General features: G+C 32.6%; 1 protein-coding gene across 2 annotated transcripts in view; it reads left to right on the forward strand.

Annotated features, from left to right (window-relative positions):
* The first annotated feature begins 8,799 nt into the window (after window positions 1-8,799).
* Window positions 8,800-23,390, forward strand: part of LOC106120395 (nephrin) — a 33,018-nt gene continuing 18,427 nt past the window's right edge. The window contains exons 1-2 of one of the 2 annotated variants that reach the window (XM_013315738.1): window positions 8,800-8,986; window positions 20,543-20,912. In XM_013315738.1, the coding sequence (XP_013171192.1) occupies window positions 20,825-20,912 (88 nt within the window). In that variant the 5' untranslated portion in view covers window positions 8,800-8,986; window positions 20,543-20,824. Of the gene's footprint in view, window positions 8,987-10,742; window positions 10,759-20,542; window positions 20,913-23,390 lie in introns of those variants that run through there. The other variant, XM_013315739.1, reaches the window with a different exon arrangement.

A 23,390-nucleotide genomic window follows, 5' to 3' on the forward strand; every position in this document is an offset into this window, starting at 1 on the left:
TTCGTGAGTATACGTTGCCAATTAAGACACCGAGTGGCTACATTTATGACGTGTTAAAGTCACGACAGGAATATAAATCCTATAATAAACGTAGTTAAAACGAAATTTGCGTAAAAGTTTCGAGACAATAATTTTGTTGTCGTAATTATGAATCCCCCACAGGTGTGATTTGTACAAGGGGACATAAAGTGCGCTGGAAACGGTGTAACATCATAACTTGCGAGTTTAAAATGTTTGAAACGTGTTTACGCACATCCTCGTGATTTATTCTGAATATGCCGACGGCGTAACACGTTGTTGTACTGTTTTATTGTCTTTACGCGGATGCTGATTTACTGGGCCGTTTGAAAAATGTAAACGAATTTTGCTATTTTCAAAGTTGCTCGAGATGAGAACTGATACATTGAACTTTTTTAACTAAGCCATTTTAATAGACCAACAAAAAATAAAAATATTGTATGTATAACTCCATTTGTAAAGGTCTAGTTGTTTCTGATACAATTTTTAAACACGATACATTTAATTTTCTGAAGAAATACAACGGAATCGTACACTAGAAGTGTCTCACAGCGGGGACACAGAGTAGTCAAGGACAGACGCGTGCACTGAGCGTGCCAATTTTAATCGAGCTTTGAGTTCTAAATGCATTCCTGCAGACGTTTGTCAAAGAATATTTGCATTCGTTCAAAGCTTTATACCCAACGCAAAGAAACTAAAATTTTAAAAGAGTTAAATATGTACAAAATAAATCTCAATAGACAAGATATATCTGGACTACTAAGGATTTAGGATATACAGAATTATTTCATAATAAGACATATGCTACTTATTTGATACTAAAATGATAAATTATGTTAAAAAGTGAATTAGGTAAATTAGGTAAAAATGTATTGTGTCGCATCTGAAGTGACTTAATCTATGGCCAGACTTCAAACCCTTCACAAATCAGTCGGTACAGTATCGGTACAAAGAAATGCCTTTTAAACACGTTATTTATTTAGGTATTCCTGGATACCGACGTGACTTGCTGTGTTTATATTGGAGGGAGAAATGTTCACGCATAAAAGACAATTAATGCGCACTGCTACTGATTTATTTCGGTGATGTTGTACATTAACGATAGAGTAATGTCGATTTAACTGAATTCCTTAAGGGACAATATATTTCTTAAATTGTCGTACCGTTCAGTTTTCTTAAGAAATAATTTAGTCTGTGACATTATTAATGAAAAGCTAAGAAACTTTATAACTTTGATGGGAACTAATGATGTTATTCCAAACATCAAAGGTTATTTATTATCCTAGATTCAATAGTATTATAATAATATTAAAAGGCTACTTGTATAAGTTATTGACCATATTGTTAGTCATAAAACATGTTTACGCTAAAACCGATGCAAATCATGAACAGTATCGTTTTCAATCGAACTATATAATCATATAAGGAACAGATGGCGGACATAAAACGCACCGTCCACTGCGCGGGCGCCAGTAAACTAACACATCCATAAAGGAACCCTGTTTACATGATGAACAAACAGACTATTTGTTCATCACATACCTATAGGTAATAGGTGCTATAGGTAAAGGAACATAAGCACTGATTTAGTATTTATCTGAAGAGGCATAGTTATTTAGAATAATCCATGATTATATTCGAATATTACATCACATTCATATATCTATATGTCTTGTCTTGTCGTAATAGATACGCTAATCCAAATCAACACCAACATAAGCTAGGTGTTGACAATAAAGGTAACATTTTAACGTCTAACTGTAAGTTTCTGAGACCAAAATTCCCCGTTTAAAACATATTGTTATCTTTGTTTTGTCAAATATAAAAGATAGGGATGACGATATTTTAATCTCAGAAACCAACACTAAGTAATTATAAAACATTTCACTATTTTTTTTTATTTATTAAAGAAAATGTGTTATAAAATGTTATGTGTGTTATAAGGCCACAGGTATTCAATATTACATTTAAAAAATACTCTTCCAAAACTCAACAGAAACAAAGATTATATAAAAGGTTTTTATAAAAATGAAAATCAAAAGAAATTCTCGACTCGGCATATCACTTAGAAAGATATATTATTAGAGCTGCGACACGTCTCCACTTTGAAAGGTTTTAAAAATAGCTACAATCGATTGAACGTTTCCCGCAACAACCTCCGTTCTCTACTAATATGACACAAAGCAGCACTTTGCGAACACCTCTTTATTGATTACAGATTTGCACTTGTATGTACATTGTTAAAGTGTCCGATAACAAAAAATAAAACAATATCGCAATAACAAAGTAAAATTTTATTAAACTGATATATAAACACGGCTAAACACTTACGTATATTCGTCCGGTGGCGGCACCGCTCACTGAGTGAGCGACGGGCCGCGTCCGCGAAATAATACCAATACCACTCATCCTGATGAAGGGCTCGAAACTAGTCGGTGCCCTCACCGGACGAATATACGTGAGTGTTTAGCCGTGTTTATATATCAGTTTAGTTTGGCTCACGAAAGTTTGAATAATTTAAAATTTAATTTGTAATTATCGTTATCATAAAAATCGTTGTCAATTGCTTCTTACATTTGAACAGATTAAAAAACGGACGCGATGTGATGCCATTTGTTAAGGGTGTGGGCCTTCAAACGAGCGGATCGCATGTTCATAGTATAATTGCCATAATACGTCAGAAGATTATTTTAAAAGGTATTCATTGTGTTATGTTTTAATTGCATATACGTGTAAATATTTTCTTTTATATTACTATCATTAGCAAAATTTCTATAAAAAGTAAAAACTACACTCTACAAGATGTGAAGAGGACAAATATTTCGTCTACTATAGGGTCATAAAATCAAATGTGTCACTTTACCTCTTATATTTATTTTAAATACGTATACATAACATTTTCCCATACATGATAATAAGTACGAAGTTTTCGGATTAAATACGAATTTGCTATAATGTCTTAAAAGTCCAAGATATGCTCGTACTCGTAGTTAAATAAAATCAAGCCTACGTTTCGGGCCCGTATTTGCATTACAATTATAGCTTCTTCTAAATCTTTGAAAGTACTAAAAAAACTTAAAGGTTTATGCTATAAATTACTGTCTTACTTTAATAATAAAACCTACGAAGTATTTGACAATAATTGTTTCTTTATTTGTGTTGTGAAAAAAATAATAAAATTGAAACATTAGATCAATTTTAACCTAATCTATACAAATTTCATTAGTCATTTTAACTAGTCATATCTAGGATCATAGGATTTACGGATGTAACAGCTACATATATGATAATAGCTAGATATTTGGTGCTCGATACCATACAAGGATTGGTCAAAGGCCTTCAGTAAAGGCTAAACAAACGAAAGCTGTCAGTCACATCGTAAAGTCATCAAACGATCACGATACGTACGTGTCAAATGCCTTTGACGGAATATGTTTTGGTTCCCTTTACCTCTATCTTTACTTTTCGATTCTGGAAAATAATTCTACATAGAAAACAATAAAAAATCTGAAAGCTACAGTTATCGACATGACACAGAAAAAAAGGGTTTATCAAATGAGACAAACCATCTTTTATTACTTCAAGGCAAAGACTAAATTACGTCCAATTTTAACAATCCATATATTATATTCTGTCAATTTTATGAGCTGCAGAATAGACAAATAATAAAATTTACTTAAACACACAAAAAGTCCACTCGCTTTCGGACCCGTATTTGCTAACCAATTAGTTGATGTCCTTTCAAAATTTTCCTTCAAGTGGACTTGGTTTTAAATTTTATTGAAAATTCCTAGTAAATTTTACATTTTCATAGAAATTACACTTTAACTTATAGCAAATAAAGGATATCAGCCACAATAAGAGAAACACTGCTATCGAGGTTAATTTTGGTAAATCCTACTATGCTAAGTTTTGTGGTATACTTTACTAAGAAATCATTACTTCCTCTTTCAGATTTAAGCTTTAGCAAGAAATTTCGGTAAACATCCTATTTTTATTAAAAGAAAATTGTTGTTTTATACAAAAAAAGCATGTAATAAACTAACACTCCAAGTGGCGACACATTAAATTACGCAACTTGATACCTCGTCAGAAGCTGACATAAAGGACCCTCATATTAATTACGTCGATATACCATCCTCTCGAGTTCAAGTGTGAAAAATAACACATATCACCTTGTTTAATTCGAAACACTTTTTAATACATATAAATTTTTGCTCTTTTATTTTGGTACTTTTTAGATTTCGGCCCGCAACGTATTGCTCATTGATAAATACTGTCTTTCGAAGAGGCGGCGCGGATAAAGAACGTAGTAATGTAAAATCACACAAAGCAAAGTTAAATACGTTGCGTTGCGTCCGTGCGGTGCGTCCGGAAAGAGCAAATGGATGCTTACCTTTAACAACTCTTTGATTGCTTAAAAATCTTAAACGGTTTCAAAAGATTCTCCAGACACATCGTTTTTACACAATTCTGCAGACACTCAGAGACAGTTATAAAATAGCATTCATGTTCTCAAATTTGATTTTGATAAAGTTAAGCTGATATATCTTTAAATGTACTGACGTCTTCAAATGCATCATAAAATTTTTATCTCTGAGTTCACTTTATATTGGCTATAAAATATCTGCGAATATGTACAAGACAATGTAATATTTTCCAGATTGTTTGTTTAAAGTCTTGTATCATAAAATATATTCATAGTTTCTGTAGCAAATGTTGTAGACAAAATCTACAGTAAATTCACTTTAAAGTAAGTTTACTTATTGTCGTACAAAAAGAAAAGAGAATTTATTGACAAAATATTAAAGTTATTGGTTTCAGAAAAATGTGATAAACAACAACCATATTAATCAAAAAAATTAAAAACCAAAAATGGATGAATTGATAGAAATGTGTTTTAAAAGAAACGAAGGCCAATGTGTTCTCAAATAAGTAAACTAAATAGAAAAATAAGTAAACTAATTAGAAAAAAGTATCGCTGAAACTTAAACTTGAAATACTTAATCCCATATTGCAAAGAGCTAAAGCAACTAATGCGCTAGAATTCATATAGAATATATATCATATAGTAACAAAAAGCAATATAGCAAACAATAAATCGTGCAATTGTGTTGTAAATAAGAATTAACGATATGTACAAGATAGCGTATATGAAATTAAGCAAGCCGATACGAGGCGATATTCATCACACAACTTGGAGCAAGGACTCTACAATTAATTAACTCCATGTATCTTTCTCCTGCTTTGATGTTCATTAAACATATATAAATTACCCACTTTCCATATTGCTGGATATATCAAACTGTTTTGTTAAACATTAGAAATTCATAGTATATAAATGTATGCACTTCCGAATTAATTCTGCAGGTTTTGTATATAAACAGCCAACTTTTTTTTATATATTTACGTAAACTTGGTTTCATAATTTCCTATCTTTGAATTCTTGTACTAATTTTTTCTGGTAAATGTTTTTATCAATTTTTGAACATTTTGTATCTCATTTCTTGTTTTCTTTCATCCAATTATAAGAAAAAAACCGTTTTCTAAAAGGTGTTCTTTAAAAATACTTTCTGTAGTTAATTGCTATTAAAACAGTGCAGGAAGAACACGAATAATTTACTTTTACTAAGTTTATGAATTTGCAGAACAGAAACAAGGCAATTAAAATAATTAAGTGTAAACACTTCCCTTGCTTCCGCCGCGTCGCTGGATTTCTCACACATTTGATGAAACATCCAGTTAATTTAGAGAAAATGAGCAAACATTAATTGTTGCTATCATCGACACCTTTATGTATGAACAAACATATTTAGTATTAGTTGTCTCCCGCGACTCCGTCCGCGCTGAATTAAAACAAAAGTAAATAATAGCATATGTATTCTTCCAGACTATGATGTAAATCTATTCCAAACATCGAGATCCATACAGCAGTTCTGATACCATCTAACCAACATCCATCAATCCAAACATTCGCATTTATAATATTAGTAAGCTGTACAGTCTTGTTTACACACATAATTATATTCCTATATACTATTACGAAATATAAATATAATAAAAAAAATGCTGACGACCCTGACCCTTGGTTGTATTAATCATTTTTTACGTTACGATAATAGCTGTATTGCAAAGGCGACTGAACCACAAAGCAAAATTCAAATAGACGCATAAATCCATTTGAATTACGAGTATGTCTTGTCCTGACTGCTCTTTCCTCCGGAGCTTTTGAGCAGTGTCGTGCGAAATTACAGCCTCTGTGCCAGCTAAGACATTTGAGCTACGCAAACCAACAGACTGTCCGGCCAAGGATATATGTTTACTTTGGATGTTAGACCTATATTCTTGTTATTAGAGTTGTTCATGCGATAATTGTCATGTTTGTAGGATTCATTTCTGAGAACGGATGGAGATTGGGCACAAATGTCTATCTAATATTATTTATGCCTAAAAGCTTGGGACTGGGGAAGCTTGTCATCATTAAAAAAAATCTAAGATAAAAAAACGTTTAAAGAGATTTATGTATTTTGTATATTTGAAATGCTTTCTCCTGAGCATATTAAGTCATGTACTTAAAGCAATTGTTTATTAAACGAATTTGTTTAACTTCTTTCGTAATTGATCCAAATAGGAAAACAAAAACAATGGATATTAATTCTCCCGTAATATACCGCATATAAAGAGATACGGTTCGTATTTAGCAATACGATTTCGGATAGACGCGATATTGTTTGTCGGAGCAATGTCTGTGCGGGATCATTATACTCTGTGTATCATATAAACAAAAGAACAACGAAAAATAAATTCGTTTTCAAAGCGCTTGATACATTAGTCAACAAGCTTATTCAAATGTATTTTAATAACATTTTTTCCATAAGAAGGGGAAGAAAATCAACGTAATATTAACTCAATAAGTTGATTATATTTTATTGTTTGATTTTATCACAGAGATTCAAATAAGTTATAGAGCGGACATTTGAAAAATTCAATAATAGCGTCAAATCTGTTCAGTCTGTCAATCAATGTTGCGGTCGTTCCTAATCCTTTTTACTTAGTGGTACTAGTAAAAATTACTTGGTGGTAGTCGTGGATTATGATTTCGTTATAGTTGGTAATTAAAATTTCCAAAAAAAGTTTTGTTCAAATTTTTAAATCAACTTCTATATATTAAAATGTATTTTGTATAGTTATATTTGTTTATATATTCTATAATGATATTAAATAATTTATAGAATATAATAACAATGCCATCAAGTTTATAATATAATGGTTTAATTAATACTGAAGTATGTTCCCCTCCATTGTTGTTGTGTAACGATCTTCATTATCTCGTTAAAACATCTCGAATATTATCTATCGAAGAAAACTTGGTGTTCGTGTATTGTTCAATATGTTATAATTATAAGATTTCTAACAAATTGTATTTAACCACTGAACGGGTATTCAATGGTTAAATATAAGTTTACTAATACTTTATCTTAGGAATTATTATTTATTAAATCTGATTAGGAACATAATAAAATATATTTAGTCATAAAAAAACGATAGTCTTTATAACTGAATAGCGATCGCCGTCGGCTTCGTCAACGTCAGAATTAAAAAAAATTGCATATTCCAGCGTGCATCAGCTACCTACCCGTCCAAGATCCATCAAAATCGGTCCACCTGTTCCGGAGTTGACATAGAACAAACTCACACTTGCAGACAGACAGACGCAAAACTTTAAAAAATGGTTTTTCGTTGCACTTTACACAAATATATCATGTGTACATAATACGAAGAGAGAGTTTAAACATTAATATTAAAGATGTTGTTTAATCTTAATCGTAATTTTTTTAAAGAAAAATAATGTAATTGACATAACAAGTATAAACGCTATATTACCATATTGTAAGATTGTGGTTTTAGGAAAAATTGCGTACATTTTTCGCAAAGGGCGTGCGAATGACGTCATTAAAGGAATTATTTATGGTGTCCCATAGTCAACTTCACTATATCAGCTGAATGTTGCCGCATAAAATGCTCTTCTCTGTGAGAGGACGTAAAAACTTTTTGTGTAGACCATGATAGTCATAATTTATGTATCCACTACTAAACTTTGCGTTTACTTTGAGTAAATTTTGTTTGTTAAATACTCTTAAATTAGATTTTAAATAGTCTATCGTCATCCTTTTTCTCTACTAAGGGTCGGCAGAGTACTACTCTTGTCTTCGATCTCTGTCAGCCGTTACATTTGACTGTAATTTCTTCTTACATAAATCTTCTTTAACACAATCCATTCATACTTTCATCGGTCTATATTTATTAATAGTTAATAGTTTTTAATAAAATAATTGGTGTTATATTATATAATATATGTTTTCAGTATTAATAATGTGTTAATTTAATAATCAGTTTCAATAGAAATCTTTGCTGGAATATTTCATATATATTCATAGCATTATGGCATAATTGACTAAGATATTGCCTCCATTATTACATTTCCATATTCATGGGCTCAGACAGCTATATACATTTCAGTAATAAAGTAAGACGTAAGAAAATATCAATTTAACTTGAATATAAAATCTATCAAACACAATATTGTATTTTTATATACTAAATTGGGCATAGACTAAAATAAATTTTTAGCACAGACAAATCAGAGATGTTTATTCATAAAAGAAGGATGCGACACATATTGGGAGTCGTACAGTAGCACAGAAATACAGGAGCAAGAACAATTTATTTATAGTTAGCTACATTCGTAAATAAGAGAAATCCGCAGTAGAGAATCGTTGCTCGGCGCATGCGCACGCGCCGCTGGCATTTGGAATATGTGTGTGTTCGATATTGTTTTGTTTCTCGATATCGTTTTGTTTCTTAATATCGACTTGTTCCCCGATACGACATTGAATTTAGTTCGATGTGATTTTATGTGATGTGTGATGTGACTGTGATTGTGATTTGTTAGTTTTTATTGAATTAGGTAAATATTAATTTAATTAATTTGCTTTAATGGATGACATTTCACTTAGACTTTAGATCATTTCTTAATATATTTTTCTCTAAAATAATAATTATATCAGATATTTAATTAGAGTTGAAAACTCGTACTATTAATGATTAATTAGTTTTGCTGCAAAATGTCATTCTAATTGGAATTAGTCTGAATATTATTAAATGTGATTAAGTGAACAACTAACTCCAGTAACTTATTTTATGAACTACTAACTTATTTTGGAAATTGTAAGACTACCATAATGGTGCCCAAATAAAGATTATGGCAATCAACCCTATATTTAGACAATTTACACGACAAACGTAGTAATTCATATATACATGTTAAAAAATAAACAATATCATGACACGAATTCCGTAGACCATAGTCACTACGCTTTTAAGGTCTACGCTTTGGGATCACAATGAAGCCTAACAGTATAGTTTCACTGCTGTTAGGCTTCCTTTCCTTTTTTTTGGGCGGCTCTATGTCGCCCTCTTGTTTCAGTAACATTTTTGGGTCAGGGATCTGGGGTGCGGGTTTCTCTTTATTATAAAATTTGTTTAAGACTTTGTTAGGCTTCATTGTGATCGGGTTAGTCAACATAAAACTAAAAGTAATGAAAAGAGTCTCTAAGTTTCTCCTTTACTCAGCTTTAACAGTTTAGGAAGATGTGATAATAATAATAGTGATAAAGAAACAAGGTTTTTTATGCTATAAGGTGGAAAACATTGAAGTAGCATTCAAATCATATCAGAGATATCATTCAATAGATTCGCCGCATTAGCGAAGCGACCGCTGCCCATAGACATCCGCAATTGCAGATATGTTCAGATGGGAAGGGAAGAGGTCTAAAATTAGGACCCCGGCTCACACTAACCAGAAGACTTCTGTGTGGTCGTGGTATACAGAGCTAGGCGACCAATTCGTACTGCACATGTTGTTGCTTGGGTCTACCACTGTTACATATCGACGTTACTAATTTAAATAGTATTCGTAATTTAGTACCTGTCAATGTAAGCAATATATCATATGTGTTATAGTTGGTAATAACGCGCTCAATAAAAGTGCAGGCTGACATAATAGTAAACGTGGGGGCCTTTTGAACTGTCGCTGTATGCCGGCCCCTTGATTTATTAGGTCACCGCAAACCACTCTGCGCTGTTGTCATTTCAACGTATTTTTTGTACTGATTGTAAAAGCTTGTTTGGTTATTTATCGATTGATAGGCAAATGGCATACTTTATTTCATCGCTTTATTGAAATACAAAGAACTCTGGTAGACTGATTATCTATAGGTTAACTATATAATTCAACTCTTAAAAAGGAGTACAATGGTACATCTTTCCATCTAACTTGAATACATAAAATAAGTATGTAGTAGAAATATTTTTACAATACATTTCCTTATCGTCTTTTCTTTCTATCATCTTCGTTTAACAGATTAAAGGTAGGCTAACAGATTTAATTCTAATCACTACTTCAGCCAAAATTTCAAATGGTTGTAAACGAAGAGCGGATATTTGAGTGTAAACATATCTGAACTAAATCTCGTGCATCCTTAGGCTTCTAAAGATGATGGATGGATGGAGATATATTGTGTTTATTTTAAGATGTTTTGCTTTCCTATTCTCGTTATTCACAGAAATACTTGAAGATAAACAAAGAAAATCGGGATATGATTTGTTTATTAATATGTGCGAATATTGTGCGTTGGCAGATGGAAACAGTTTAGCGGGAGGATGTATCAAATTGATCAGGTATGTCCCCCGCGCGTCGGCGTGCGACCCGGATTCTATTGGCGGTCTATTTGATGCTAGGAATACATTCTAGCTCGGATTTAACACTACGTATATCAAATTAACGTAAGTTTTCTCAATAAACATTAAAATTTGCTCAACATGACAAATGATAAATGTCTTTGGAAGACGAAAACCTGTTGTGCCAACCCCGGATAGAGTAGAATAAAGATAGAGAGATGAAAACTTTTCTAGTAGTAACACTTTCGGGAATCGTAGTTTGGGAAGTTCCGAAATAGCGAGTCCCATAGTGGGAGTACGTCGCATATGTAGCAAGTATTTTGAAGTAATTAAAACAATACTGTTTGGTAATAGGACCACGCTTTTAAGTATTTCCTACAAATTCCTATAAACAAATGAAGAAATGTAGCAAACAAAAAGTTAATAGAGAGAAATTTCCCTAAGCGTCCATCTGATTTACAATTCCCTTCATTGCTTTATCCGTTTTAGTGTTTTCATTAAAAGCACAACGCCTCGTTTCTGGGATCATCAAAATGTAACCATTATTAAAATTAAATCGCTCAAACAATTCCTGAAATTGTGTTAGATTGTTTTTGAATGGTAATTTATTTGCTCTTATTGTCTTTTGTTCACACTTCTTTATTCAAGGCTTGAGTTTCCACTGACAATATAATAATACATATTATTCCATTTTATAAAAGAAACTGAGAGGGACGTCGATGTGCCTGTCTTTCTTCTTATGTATATTCAATCAAGCATAACTATTTGTCTGATGACCAGATACCTGAATCATGTTATGTACAATACATTTACAATAGACAATTCTTAAACTTTTGTTTATTCACGATCTACAATACTATTCTTAGTTTCACAATCGATAAAATTATGTTTTAACAAGTCTTAGGTCTTAGCTCATCTGCATTTTATCATTAAACCTCTTTAGTCTTTTTCTTCATAATTCTTCCTTTTCTAATTTTGTTTTGCATTAAATTATTTATAGTCTGTGTTATTTTCTTCGCTGTGTGAACGTGTCTTAATATTTTGTATCTTTCTTACGATTTCTTTGCTAATGGAATGTCCGAAATTAAAATTCGCGTTTGATGTAGTCTCAAAGAGAAAACAAATATTGTGTTTAGCATCCGGTGCCATTCCTCGAAAAATGTTTTGAATTTAAAAAAAAAAGTTGTGTTCAGAGCAAAGTCTTGCAAACTGTCTAATGTTTTAAACATTAATCTGTTGATTTTGTTGTAAATTTCTTTAAATAATTTATAAATAGATTTTACAGTATATTGTGGGCGTCAGAAAATTTTTGCGACAGACTTAAAATAATAAGTTTCAAGAAAAAATCTAAAAATATTATTAAATTTCGTGTAAATTTTAAACAATATTTATTTGAATTCTTTAAAGACGAACTGAAGTTAAAAATGAAGTTTTCAATAATTAACGATAAATAACCGTGTTTTTGACCTTGAAATTATGAACATGTATGACTTATCACAGAAAAGTAATGGAAAAACATTTACTGTGATAGATACTAAGTGAAGATATCTAGCGCTTTTATTCTTTTTACTATAAACGGAACATGACAAAACAAATAATCTATTTGTATCACTAAACTCTAAGGATATTTGTATACGGTACAAATTGTTTTTCGTCTGTCTATAGAATATTATCCTGCGTGAGCCGAACACCATAAAGGTTCCATCTACTCGTACGTTCGGCGAACATTTGTCATGAATGGACGGTCCATTACAAATATATTGGACATTCGAACATTAATCATTCGTTTAGCCAGAACCGCGTTTCCGTTGTTGTTTGACCGCCTTTATTGTTATTAATTGGGAATAACATAAATTCTCGTATAAATGCATTTTCCATTTAGATGTACGAGTAAATAACGGTATTCGGTAATCATAGTGACTGCGGCACTCTCTAATTCGGTCATTAAAGGTCCCTTAGTGTAGATTTCTTATACTTATCTATATTAAAGGTGAGCAGTTAAAAACTTCGGTTTTGGAAATTTAGTAATATGGTCTTGTAAGGAGGAGGCCGCCAGAGTACGCCGGTAATTTAGCACTACAACTTTCCCTTCCTGGTCGCTGATCAAGAGGCAGACCCAAAACGAGATGGACAGATGTAGTAATAAAAGGCATGAGTGAGTGCCACGTTTCAGAAGAAGATGTCATGGACAGAGCGAAGTGGAAGAGATGGATTGGAAAGCTGACTCCACCATCTTGTGGGATGCAAGCTAGGGAGAGAGAGAGAGAGAGTAATATAAGTTTTTTAAATTAAGAAAACAACAAATTAGTAAGACATACAACAATTAAAAATGTTTGATTAATTTGAGAGCCGTTCTCAATGTAAAATATAATTTCAACATATATGATTCAGAATAACTAAGTGCTATTAACATGTGGTTAACATATTTGCTGCTACATTGATTACAGAGTACCAAAATTAACTTTTAATAATAACCAAGTCATTTGACGGTTTTGTTTTAGTTATGAATTTTATGGATTAACTAATTTAGATTACTTTAAGTCAAAATGTTAAGAATCAAGAAATTATACGATGTAAAAATTTATAATATGTTCTTTCTATGAGTTTTCATTATCCTAACACCTGGATATTAAGTTATTTAAAATTGCAATTTACATTTAAAACATAAACCACTAACTTTGATTCTTCATTTAATTTTAAAACGTACGTAACATAAAAGCAGACAGACAAATGCGCAGAGATAATTAACTCGAGTGTCGAATTCAATTCGAACAAAGCTGTTAACGCTGAAATTCGTGAAATTCGCAATCTAAATACGCACCCACTAAAACCGGTCTAATATGCGGTTGAAACGCGTCGTTCCACAAATGAACTGTTGATTATACAGTGATAATTAGAAAAGTTACTCGTGATAATTACTACAGTTCTATAGCTACGATTTATTCGTATCATGTAATTGTAATGATATAACATAGATTTTTAATAGAATAGTTAGAACGGCTGATAGAGAGGAAGAATTGAGGTTAGAAGTACTTACTGAACTTGCGTAGATCAGTAAGGCTATGATGATGATCAGAGTTTTCTGTTACGATTAACTTCAGTAATAAAATTATTAGCCTTCGTAACCAAGAAGAATCAGTACTGTCATAGATTACTAGAACTTTGGAAATATGGTAAAGGCCCGCCGCATCTGCAATTCCTCTGGTATTGCAGATGTCCATGAGCGTCGATGATCACTTCAGTGTTCACGCTGTTCATTTGCTCTCTTATTATAATAAATATAACTGTACTAAATGTAAGCAAACCAACGTAACAGATAAATTAGCTGCAACATTGTTTGATTAACTGATTCCTTGATATTGCTGATACGTAATTCTTCTTTATCCCAAAGTGAGATGTTTATAAATAAAAATGAGTAGTTGTTTGAGAAGATTTAAACGTTATGTATTAATAAATTGATCTGTGAGGATTGGCGTAACGAGCTCGTATCTGACCTCGTGGAGATCTTATTGCACCAATTATGGCTAATGGCTCGCTTAACTCCTCTGTCGTATGTCGCTATGATATTACCACTTAATTGTAGGTGTTGATACCAGCACGTCTCAACTATCAATAATTTCGTACTAGAGTATTGTACTCAACATTAATATGGCTGTTTGACCTTTTAATCAAAAATGAAGAGGTCCCCCATTCGTCTGTATGATTTTCATCTTTGTTACTTCATTAAAATCAAAGAAATTCAACATAATCTACAGGATTAAATCATCACCTCTACCACTTTTAAATGGAATTACGTGGAATTACCAATAACCCAGTATATCAATAAACAAGGCAAGAACTGTTAGCAAAAAACTGCAAGAGTTGTTAATACTAGGTAAGAAATCTAGTTGACACACTCAGGAGAGGATTTTTTTTCTTCCATTTGCACTAATAATGAAATTAAGGAAATATCGTAATGTAGGAAATTTTTAAATAATCTGTAAAATGTAATGAAAAATCTCAGCTAACAGTAAATTTAAAATGTAAAAGAGTTATTACACTCAGTAGCAATATTACGTATGCACACAATGATCGTACAGGCTTGACCGAGTTAGGTAGACAATTGCCGAAAATGGGTATTACCATTAGAAAAGAATTCTTTTGTATAGACATACCTTGCAACGTAATTGTATAGAATTTAAGTTTTGTGGACGTATACAAGAAAAGACAACGACTTTAGAAGAACATTCGACAAGTTATAATTTCAATACGTCTTGCATAATTTAGATTTTGTTTTAGTCGAGCTAAATGTCTTTTGTGATTATGAAAAATTAGCGTTTTAGTAATACAATGCCATGTTTGTAGTTTGTGAGATCAGGTCTTATTTGATATTTTAATACTCTCATACATTTCATTGGAAATAGATATCAAAATTGATTTGATAGGTGAGAACGCTGTGGTAACTCCTTTGGCTTCAAATTTTACTTTTCTCATTGTCTGTTTATTGCTGTACTAGCTGTCGCCCACTTTATTAAAAAAAACTTAATTAGTCTATGTGTTCTTCCAGACTACGTTCAACATCTATGCCAAATTTCCATAAACCAGGACCTCACAATATACCCCCATGATGGTTCCTCGAGATCCATGCAGCCGTTCTGGAGATCAAACATCCATCCATCCATATTTATAACAGTTTTAATATGTTAGGGTCAATTATGATTTTTTCTGTAAAATTAGTTTTTTGCCTTTTTCATTTTCTACATCTTTATCTACGAGACCACATTTCTTCTTTTATAACTTTCAGTTGTGTATGTTTTTGGGATTGTTTGTACTATGTTACTAACTTGAAATAAAATAAAAATCTTACATTATAAGTTGTTTACGAAAATGTGTTAAGATCATAAAATCAACGTAACGATAATATTTTGTTAACATCGGCCGCGTTATGGATGGTAATAAAGGCGTGAACATTCCTAAACATTTTAACAATTTATGTCAAAACGGTTATTGAAACATGTGTATTTATCAGCTCATATTTATAAAGGATTTTCGTTTTATTTAGGCCTTTTTGTATTATTATCATGCAACCTTAAGATCCTGGAAAATATTTAAAGCACCAAATAAATTAAATCATATTAGGCCAATAATCTAGCATAGTTCAAGGGACCTATTACTAAGGCCTTATTCGAAGAAGTTTTTATATCTCTTGTACATTTTTATTTCCTTAGCAGTGGGGGGGATGCGACTACCCCCTCGCGACGCTAATGGTCCTTTGTTCAATTTTTGTTTTATATAAATTTCACTATATTTCGTTTTGTTTCATACCAAAGTACATTTACAAAGGAAGAGAAAGTCGTTGACAATGATAATAATGGTAAGGTCTTTAGAAAATTCTTATGAAACAAAGGTGAATTTGTTCTATCATAGATTTACTTTTATTACGAGAAAGATGTACAAACATCTCATTAGAGTTAAGATTTACAAGTGAATGCAAGTTTGTCATCAACTCAAAATGAGACAAAATAAATCCAGTCGGCTTTGCGCGTGTCTTCAAAGGAATTTCAACTTTAAGTAGTAAACTAAAGGAGGACTGAAGGTGGGTTGTTGGCGTTTGAAATGAGCCCCTTTGATGTTGTAGTTTTAAGATTCGGCTCGGTTGGTAAATGTGCCCGTAGCTGCTGTATGCATTGTTAGAATTATACGGCTAATTATAGCAATAATCATTGGTTAGGTTAATGAAGTGACGATGGAAGAGGGTACGATTTATTTTAAGCTAAGTAATATATGTCTCTGAAGAATGTCACAACTTGATTGATTATATGTTGTAATAATCGGATAAGATAATACGTGTATTATTATTTAGATTTTGAAATAACACACTTTTTTACTAAAAATATAACCGGGGAAATACTGATTGTACATAGTTGAAAATGTACTAATATTATAAATGCGAATGTTTATATGGATGGATGATTTTTTAATCTAATGATCACCAGAACAGCTGAAATTAAGGCTACTAATTAAGTTTTTGCTAATTAAACGAGGACGAAGTCGCGGGCGACATCTAGTTTACCTTCTTTTGTTGAGAAAAAAGGAAGAGGTTGTATTAGTAAGTAGTAAATGAAACTGATGAGTTTTAATATACCGAAATGTAGCCCCATAAAATAGCCCATTGAAATGAGTGTAATTAAAAGCAATATTTCCAACACCAACGAGCATATGAACCAAATAAAAGTCACACGTGTCTTTAAACACTTCCAGAAAGTCCTATAAGATCGCATGGATGTAATCATCTCCTTTTGTCCCGCTTTACGACCTACCGCGCGTATCATGAGCCACCCATAAAGCTCATTTAACGTCGCGTGGTTATTTTAAAACGGTGACCATAGAGGGCGGCATCTCTTTTATTTCCATAGACTATTTCCTTTTCACAAATCTATCACATTTCTCGGAACCGAACGATTTAAATACGGGGAGCGTTGTTGGCGCCAAAGCAATTACAATTTAAAATGATGACCGAGCCAAATGGAATGTCAGCGCGTGTCACAACAGAGAAATGCAATGACTTTCGTCAAATTATAAACTCCTTTGTAGTATGCGAGAATTAATTGTAACTGACAGACAAATATACAATGTGCGCTTTTGCAGATTTGTTTTAGCAAGAGATTGATGGCCGGATATTTGCTCACTTCAGATATACAAGCTCCAATATTAATCTACTAGTACATTTAAACGGAAATTCTTAGAAACGACTAATATTCAAAAATAAAAACCTTTTCCTTTTCAATTATTTTCATAAGAATAATACTGTATTTAAACTATGGTTTTTTTTTCATAAAATGTGCGTCTTACAATAGCGTAACTATTGTAAGACGCACATTTATTCTTAGTTGATTAAGAGTATTATATAACTAAAAAATTTTTAATGAAAGGCATACATTTTTACTATGTTAATTATAATTTAGTTAACAAACTGCATTAAAGTATCAAAAACAATAAATCATTAAACCCCAAAGTAACAGAAACATCGTATCTCGGGACCCCTATTTAGAAGTTAAATTAAAACTCAGTTATATCCGGTCTGCTAATTACGTTCCTGATGCTATCTGTTACCATAAACCAGGAGCTCACAATACACCCCCATGATGGTTATCTCGAACGACACAAGATCAGCGACAAATTGTCGCATGACATCAACCTTTTGTTGGTGATGACACAGATAAGCCGGGGCGAGGAATACAGCCTTGTTGTACTGAAATACACAATACATATAAAGGTATCTAAGATACTCTGTGGTGTATTTAAATTTGATCTCTATTAACAAGAATATAATATTACTTTGAAAATGACTGTACACATTACGCAAAAGTTCAAGGTTGGCACGTGTATTGATAATTTATCAGTGATACATCTTGAAAAGGAAGCCATAAACATATCTTAGGAAGGAACATTTTCTACTAAAGGTTTATTAAAGTATGTACTCTTACGGAAAATATTTGAAATTTTTTGGTCTCTCTCTCTCAAGGTGCCTCTCCATTTAATGGAGGTTGGCCAACCAATTTTTTGTTACAAAGACCTAAATTCATAAACCATTTGTTTTAAATGTTTATCTTAAATAATAAAAGCGTTTCGTAAATGTAAATAGTGTATAAAAATAAAAGGTAAAGTTAAAACTAGAGCCTTAATTATACAGGTAGCGTTGTGTAGAGTTAATTAAACACAACAAGCTGCACTCCTAGCAAACTGCAGAGCGGACGTGCAACAAAAATATTCAGGCCTGAACTAGTTGTAGGAAATAGACGGGACTTTGGAATATATTTAACAGCTGTGCATGTCTGTTACGTATTGACTATGATTTTATAAATTTAGTATCATACATTTGTGGAATCAATTTAATTTAACCGCGTCATATCAAAACTGTCCCGAAATTTTGAGACTTTTATAGAAGCAAACACCACTGTTATTATGTTTCTTATTTATTCGGAAACCATTGGAATAAAAAGAAGTATGTGTTATATTAAAAAAAAATTATACGTAACGTAACTACTTTAAGTCATCTACATACAAGGCCAGATAAAAGAAGATTTAAAATGAGCAAGAACGTTTACCAGATTTTTAGTATTCGCGAACCCTTAGACATACACTATGCTTATATAATTAATAATGTTTATCATTTCATAGACAGTGGAGCCAAATAAATAAATACATCAAAATATATTTACATACATAGGAACTAGATCATCAGAGCAACATTCGTTGCGTTTAGGAAAGCTAGGTAAAGTAGCATTTAGCAGAATATAGTCGCAGTGTATAATTTGAGCGGCTCTGGCGGGTACCGACACGTCGGCTGTCGTAATTATGTCGTCCTTTGTTACCCCGGCTGGATGGCAATGCTGCAAACAATTGTTGCACTCAAACGCTGTGCTGGAAACTAGCGCCTGAATTAGAATTTGAAAAGCCTGAATTATGCAACAAGGTTTCACTGCTATTTAATTATAACTGAGGAAAACATTTTGTTGCGTTTTAGTTTCTATAACACTATTTTGTTAAATTTTAATTAATACAAAGTTATATTTTAATTAATTGTAACACAAATTCTTAATTTTAATTAAATTAAATGTTACAATGTTACGCGAACTATGGATTAAATTATATTTTAAATCTAGAATGTTCTAATGCAATAATCAATAAAGAATTTAATTCTATCTAGTTTTTACTTATTCGTACAATAACAAGTGCCGGGGCTCAGGGGTTATTGACTAGCAATCTGCAGGTCTTGAGTTCGAATTCCGCCATGTACTAATGTGTTTTTCGATTAATATATGGATGTACATTTATCACATCGTGATGAAACCTGCATATATCTGCGAAGAAATTCAAAGATATGAATAAAGCCAACACTTACTGGGTATGCGTTGTTGATTATGGCCTAGTCACATCTAACTTAGGGTAGGCTCCTAGCCGTCAACAAGATTCTTAACTAAATACTTATAACATGCTGTGTTAACATACTTATTACCTCTTTTTATGTTTAAAGTAAGCTTAAGTAATTATACGTTGAGTTTATCATTTTAAAGTAACCTTAGACGAATCCCTTTTGTCATTTTATACACTGAAACAGGGTTATTAATAGAAATTATTCATCATCTAAACACCCTAATTAGTGGACCCTTTGCCCAGTTAATATCATCAAACAGTTGTTGACAAAACTCATTTAATTTTATTCCTTCATTAAACGAACTAAGGTTAATTGAATCAGTTGATTAAAATTTTCAAGGCAGAGGAAGTTACGCATCCGCGGGGAACTCGGTTATTATTAGATCGGAAACGACGCGTCCGAAAGACCGAACATACCCGCATTGACCGGCCTACAGAGAATGGTGAAAAGTAGTCGAGTGTTGATTGAGGTCTAAATAATTTTAACAAACTTTAAGGTGTTGATTAAATTTTAATTCTCCTTACTTATTCCTATGACAACAAATTGCTCGGCTTTATTTATATTACTGCAGTTTACCACCAAACGTTACTAGTTAGAGGCCTTTAAGAAAAGAGCGTACAACTTTAAGGCAACGCATCTGCGGTTCCCGTAGTGTTGTGGATGTCAATGGGTATATGCTGCCACTGCTCTTTTGCCCCTGCTCCATAAAAAAAATAAGATTCTAGTGCCACATGTTTCACTGCAAGGTTGTATAACATTTAGCATTTATGTTACAAACAAAATCTTAAAATACCAACCACGTCATTTCGTAATGCCAATAATAAATAGAACAGTTAATCCTATGTTAATATTATTGCCTCTTTCCAGATATCCAGTTCGCCGCGGCCGGCTGCCCGCAAAATTTTCACTGCGACAGAAAAAACTAACTTGGACCAATTCCAAACGTTATGACACTTTGAATCGTATAAAAATAGAAATGTGTTTACGTAGAGCCTATTAGGAAATACTGTAACGTATAGATAAAGTAAATGATTATAAATCATTTGGAATAGAAGTCGACATCAATGTGTGCCATATGGAATGAATTTGAAAGGAACGAGATAGATGGGGTGGTGACAGTGGCGCGGACGTCGCGCTACCGTGCTGGAGATGGCGCGGGATATGAATTTATGTGTTTTGGTGAAGTTGATTGTTATACAAACGTTGATCGGAACAAGCTTGGAGATCATCGAGGCCAGTAAGTATATATCTATGACATTAATTTTAACAGTCGAGGAAACTAATTTCTTACCCAAAGGGTGAATGTGACAAAAGCAACGTAACCAGGAATACATGTCCTAGCCACGTATGTTTGTAGAGACATGCTATTATAGCTCTTATGTCGACCGTTTGCCATACGATATTTATAAATGGGAAGCGAATTAAATTATTTGACTGTACACTTTTATTCACAATTGTTGATATTTGTAATATGAGATTCAAACATTATGGCGACTCGTGTTGCTTGCTCGTTCTGTTAAAAATGTAATATTTGTAATACCGTGCATTTTCACTGCCGAGGTATTTCAACAGTGTAAATCGACGGTTACTTTATGCATAGGATAGAAACCCTAGATAATATATTTAATAGCACGGAAATGATTCAGACAAACATTATAAACTACTCGTTGAATAAACTCACTCATCCGCTGTTTGAACTTTGATTTTTTATTGCTAGAAATTTATTTATACGTTATATTAATATTATTACTGAAGAAATACAAATAATACTAACAAATTATTAACAATTTGACCACATAATTCAGCTAGATTAAACTAACAATAATATTGTCTATTACAAAAAGAATTATATGGCCCCTATATCTTTTTTTTTAGTTTTCCTTTAATATTATCAGTAAACTTTAACAAATTTAGTTGAACTGCGTTGGCTTTACTCAAATTTTTTCTCTCCTGGCTTCCGGCCAAATTGAATGGATGAATGTTGGACGTTCCCCGACACATGAGTCTGTCATACTCCTGAATGACGGATCGTTAGTTTGATCAACAGATCAGTTAAGAGAAATGTTTTTACTCATTGCAGATGAACAATATTGAAGACTAGCTGTTGCCCCGACTGTGTAGAATTAAAAATAAACTAGTAGTCTATGTGTTCTTCAAGCTTACGTTTTTTATCTATGGTGAATTTCAGCGAGATCCGCTGAGCTGAACGCGAGATACCTTCTAACGAACATCCATCTAAACTTTCGCATTTAGTGAGATAAAACCTGTTTTCAATGACATAAGTAATCTAGCTATTTTATCTTCAATCTGTACCTTTTCAGATGTGTTATGAACATCCTTTTTTATACCATAAGGTGGAAAACGAGCGAGCGGCCATCGCTGATATAGCGAAGTGACCGTTGCCCATAGACATACGCAATTGCATATGCGTTGCCTACCTTTAATCGACAGAGAAGAGGTTGCACAGAAAGAAAATTTATTCCCTTTCCATGCACCCTCTCATCTGGAAAGTCCACTTCCACTTCCCATCCTTTCCTTATATGAGAAAAGGTGGGAAGGGAAAGAGGACTAAATTAGGCCCCTGGACGCACACTCATAAGACGAAACGCGGAATTGCTTCCACTTCACGCCTGTCTTCTGTGTGGTCGTGGTATTTCACCGGGCGAACCGGGCCAATTCGTGCGAAGATGTTAAAGCGGGCTCTACCACTGTTAAAACTAAACCTCATTAAAGTCTATCCAGTTTAGAAATGTACTAGAGACAAACACACAAATACTAAGACAGGTTCTATAGTTATATAAACATCTGAAACTATGTAACAATTATAAATATTAGCAGCATTACTGAGCAAGCTGTGCATACTTTATTTATCGAGCTTAACCGATGCAGTATTCCCTCGTATAAAATCGTGTGTCTCGTTTATCTTGAACATTAAAATACTTTATGGTGGAAGTGGGGGTTCCACTTCCAGTACTTAACATATTTCATAAGATAAGTCTTGGATTACTACAATCTATTTCAAATAATTTTAATTGTTATTACGAGGAATAATTTAAATCCTAGATTCAGCAAATGTTTGTTGCCATTAAACAAATACTTTTAAAGACCGATGGAAGTATGGAATAAAATAAAAAAAGGTCAATTAAGGAACGGGAATTTACAAAATTGTTTAATTTGCATTTGGATATGAAGATTTTCTACAGAAAGGTTGATTTTTATTGTTTCAATACAGTACGATACGGCTTTCGTTTCGCACGAAATTGCTTTTAGATCCGACGCGGCCCTTTCATTCTGTAACTTTTTCGATGGCGATACCAATTCTGACCAATACAAACTCAGATACGTCTATAAAATGTTACGTGTATAAAAGCTGAATGAAAGGATGACCGCATGTTATACCAATTTACTCATTAATAATATAAACATGTTTCAAAAGGGTGCTTCTAATTGTTTGGATACGATTTGAATATTGGAGAGAAAATGTTTGGATGGTATAGACTTTAAATTAGGACCCTTTAGTTTTTATTTCAGGATGCTTTAAAAAATGAGATTAGCCCTCTCTTCACATTCATACCTAAATCCACTTGCCTTTCTTATAGTGTCCATATCAGAAAAGAGTGGGAAAAACTACCAATTAACACTAAATCTTAATAATATTATAAATGCGAATGTTTGGATGGCTGGATGAACGTTTGTATGAAGGTATCTACAGAAT

This window comes from Papilio xuthus, unplaced genomic scaffold (assembly GCF_000836235.2).
Source record: "Papilio xuthus unplaced genomic scaffold, Pxut_1.1 DF826961.1, whole genome shotgun sequence".
NCBI classification, from domain to species: Eukaryota; Metazoa; Arthropoda; class Insecta; order Lepidoptera; family Papilionidae; genus Papilio; species Papilio xuthus.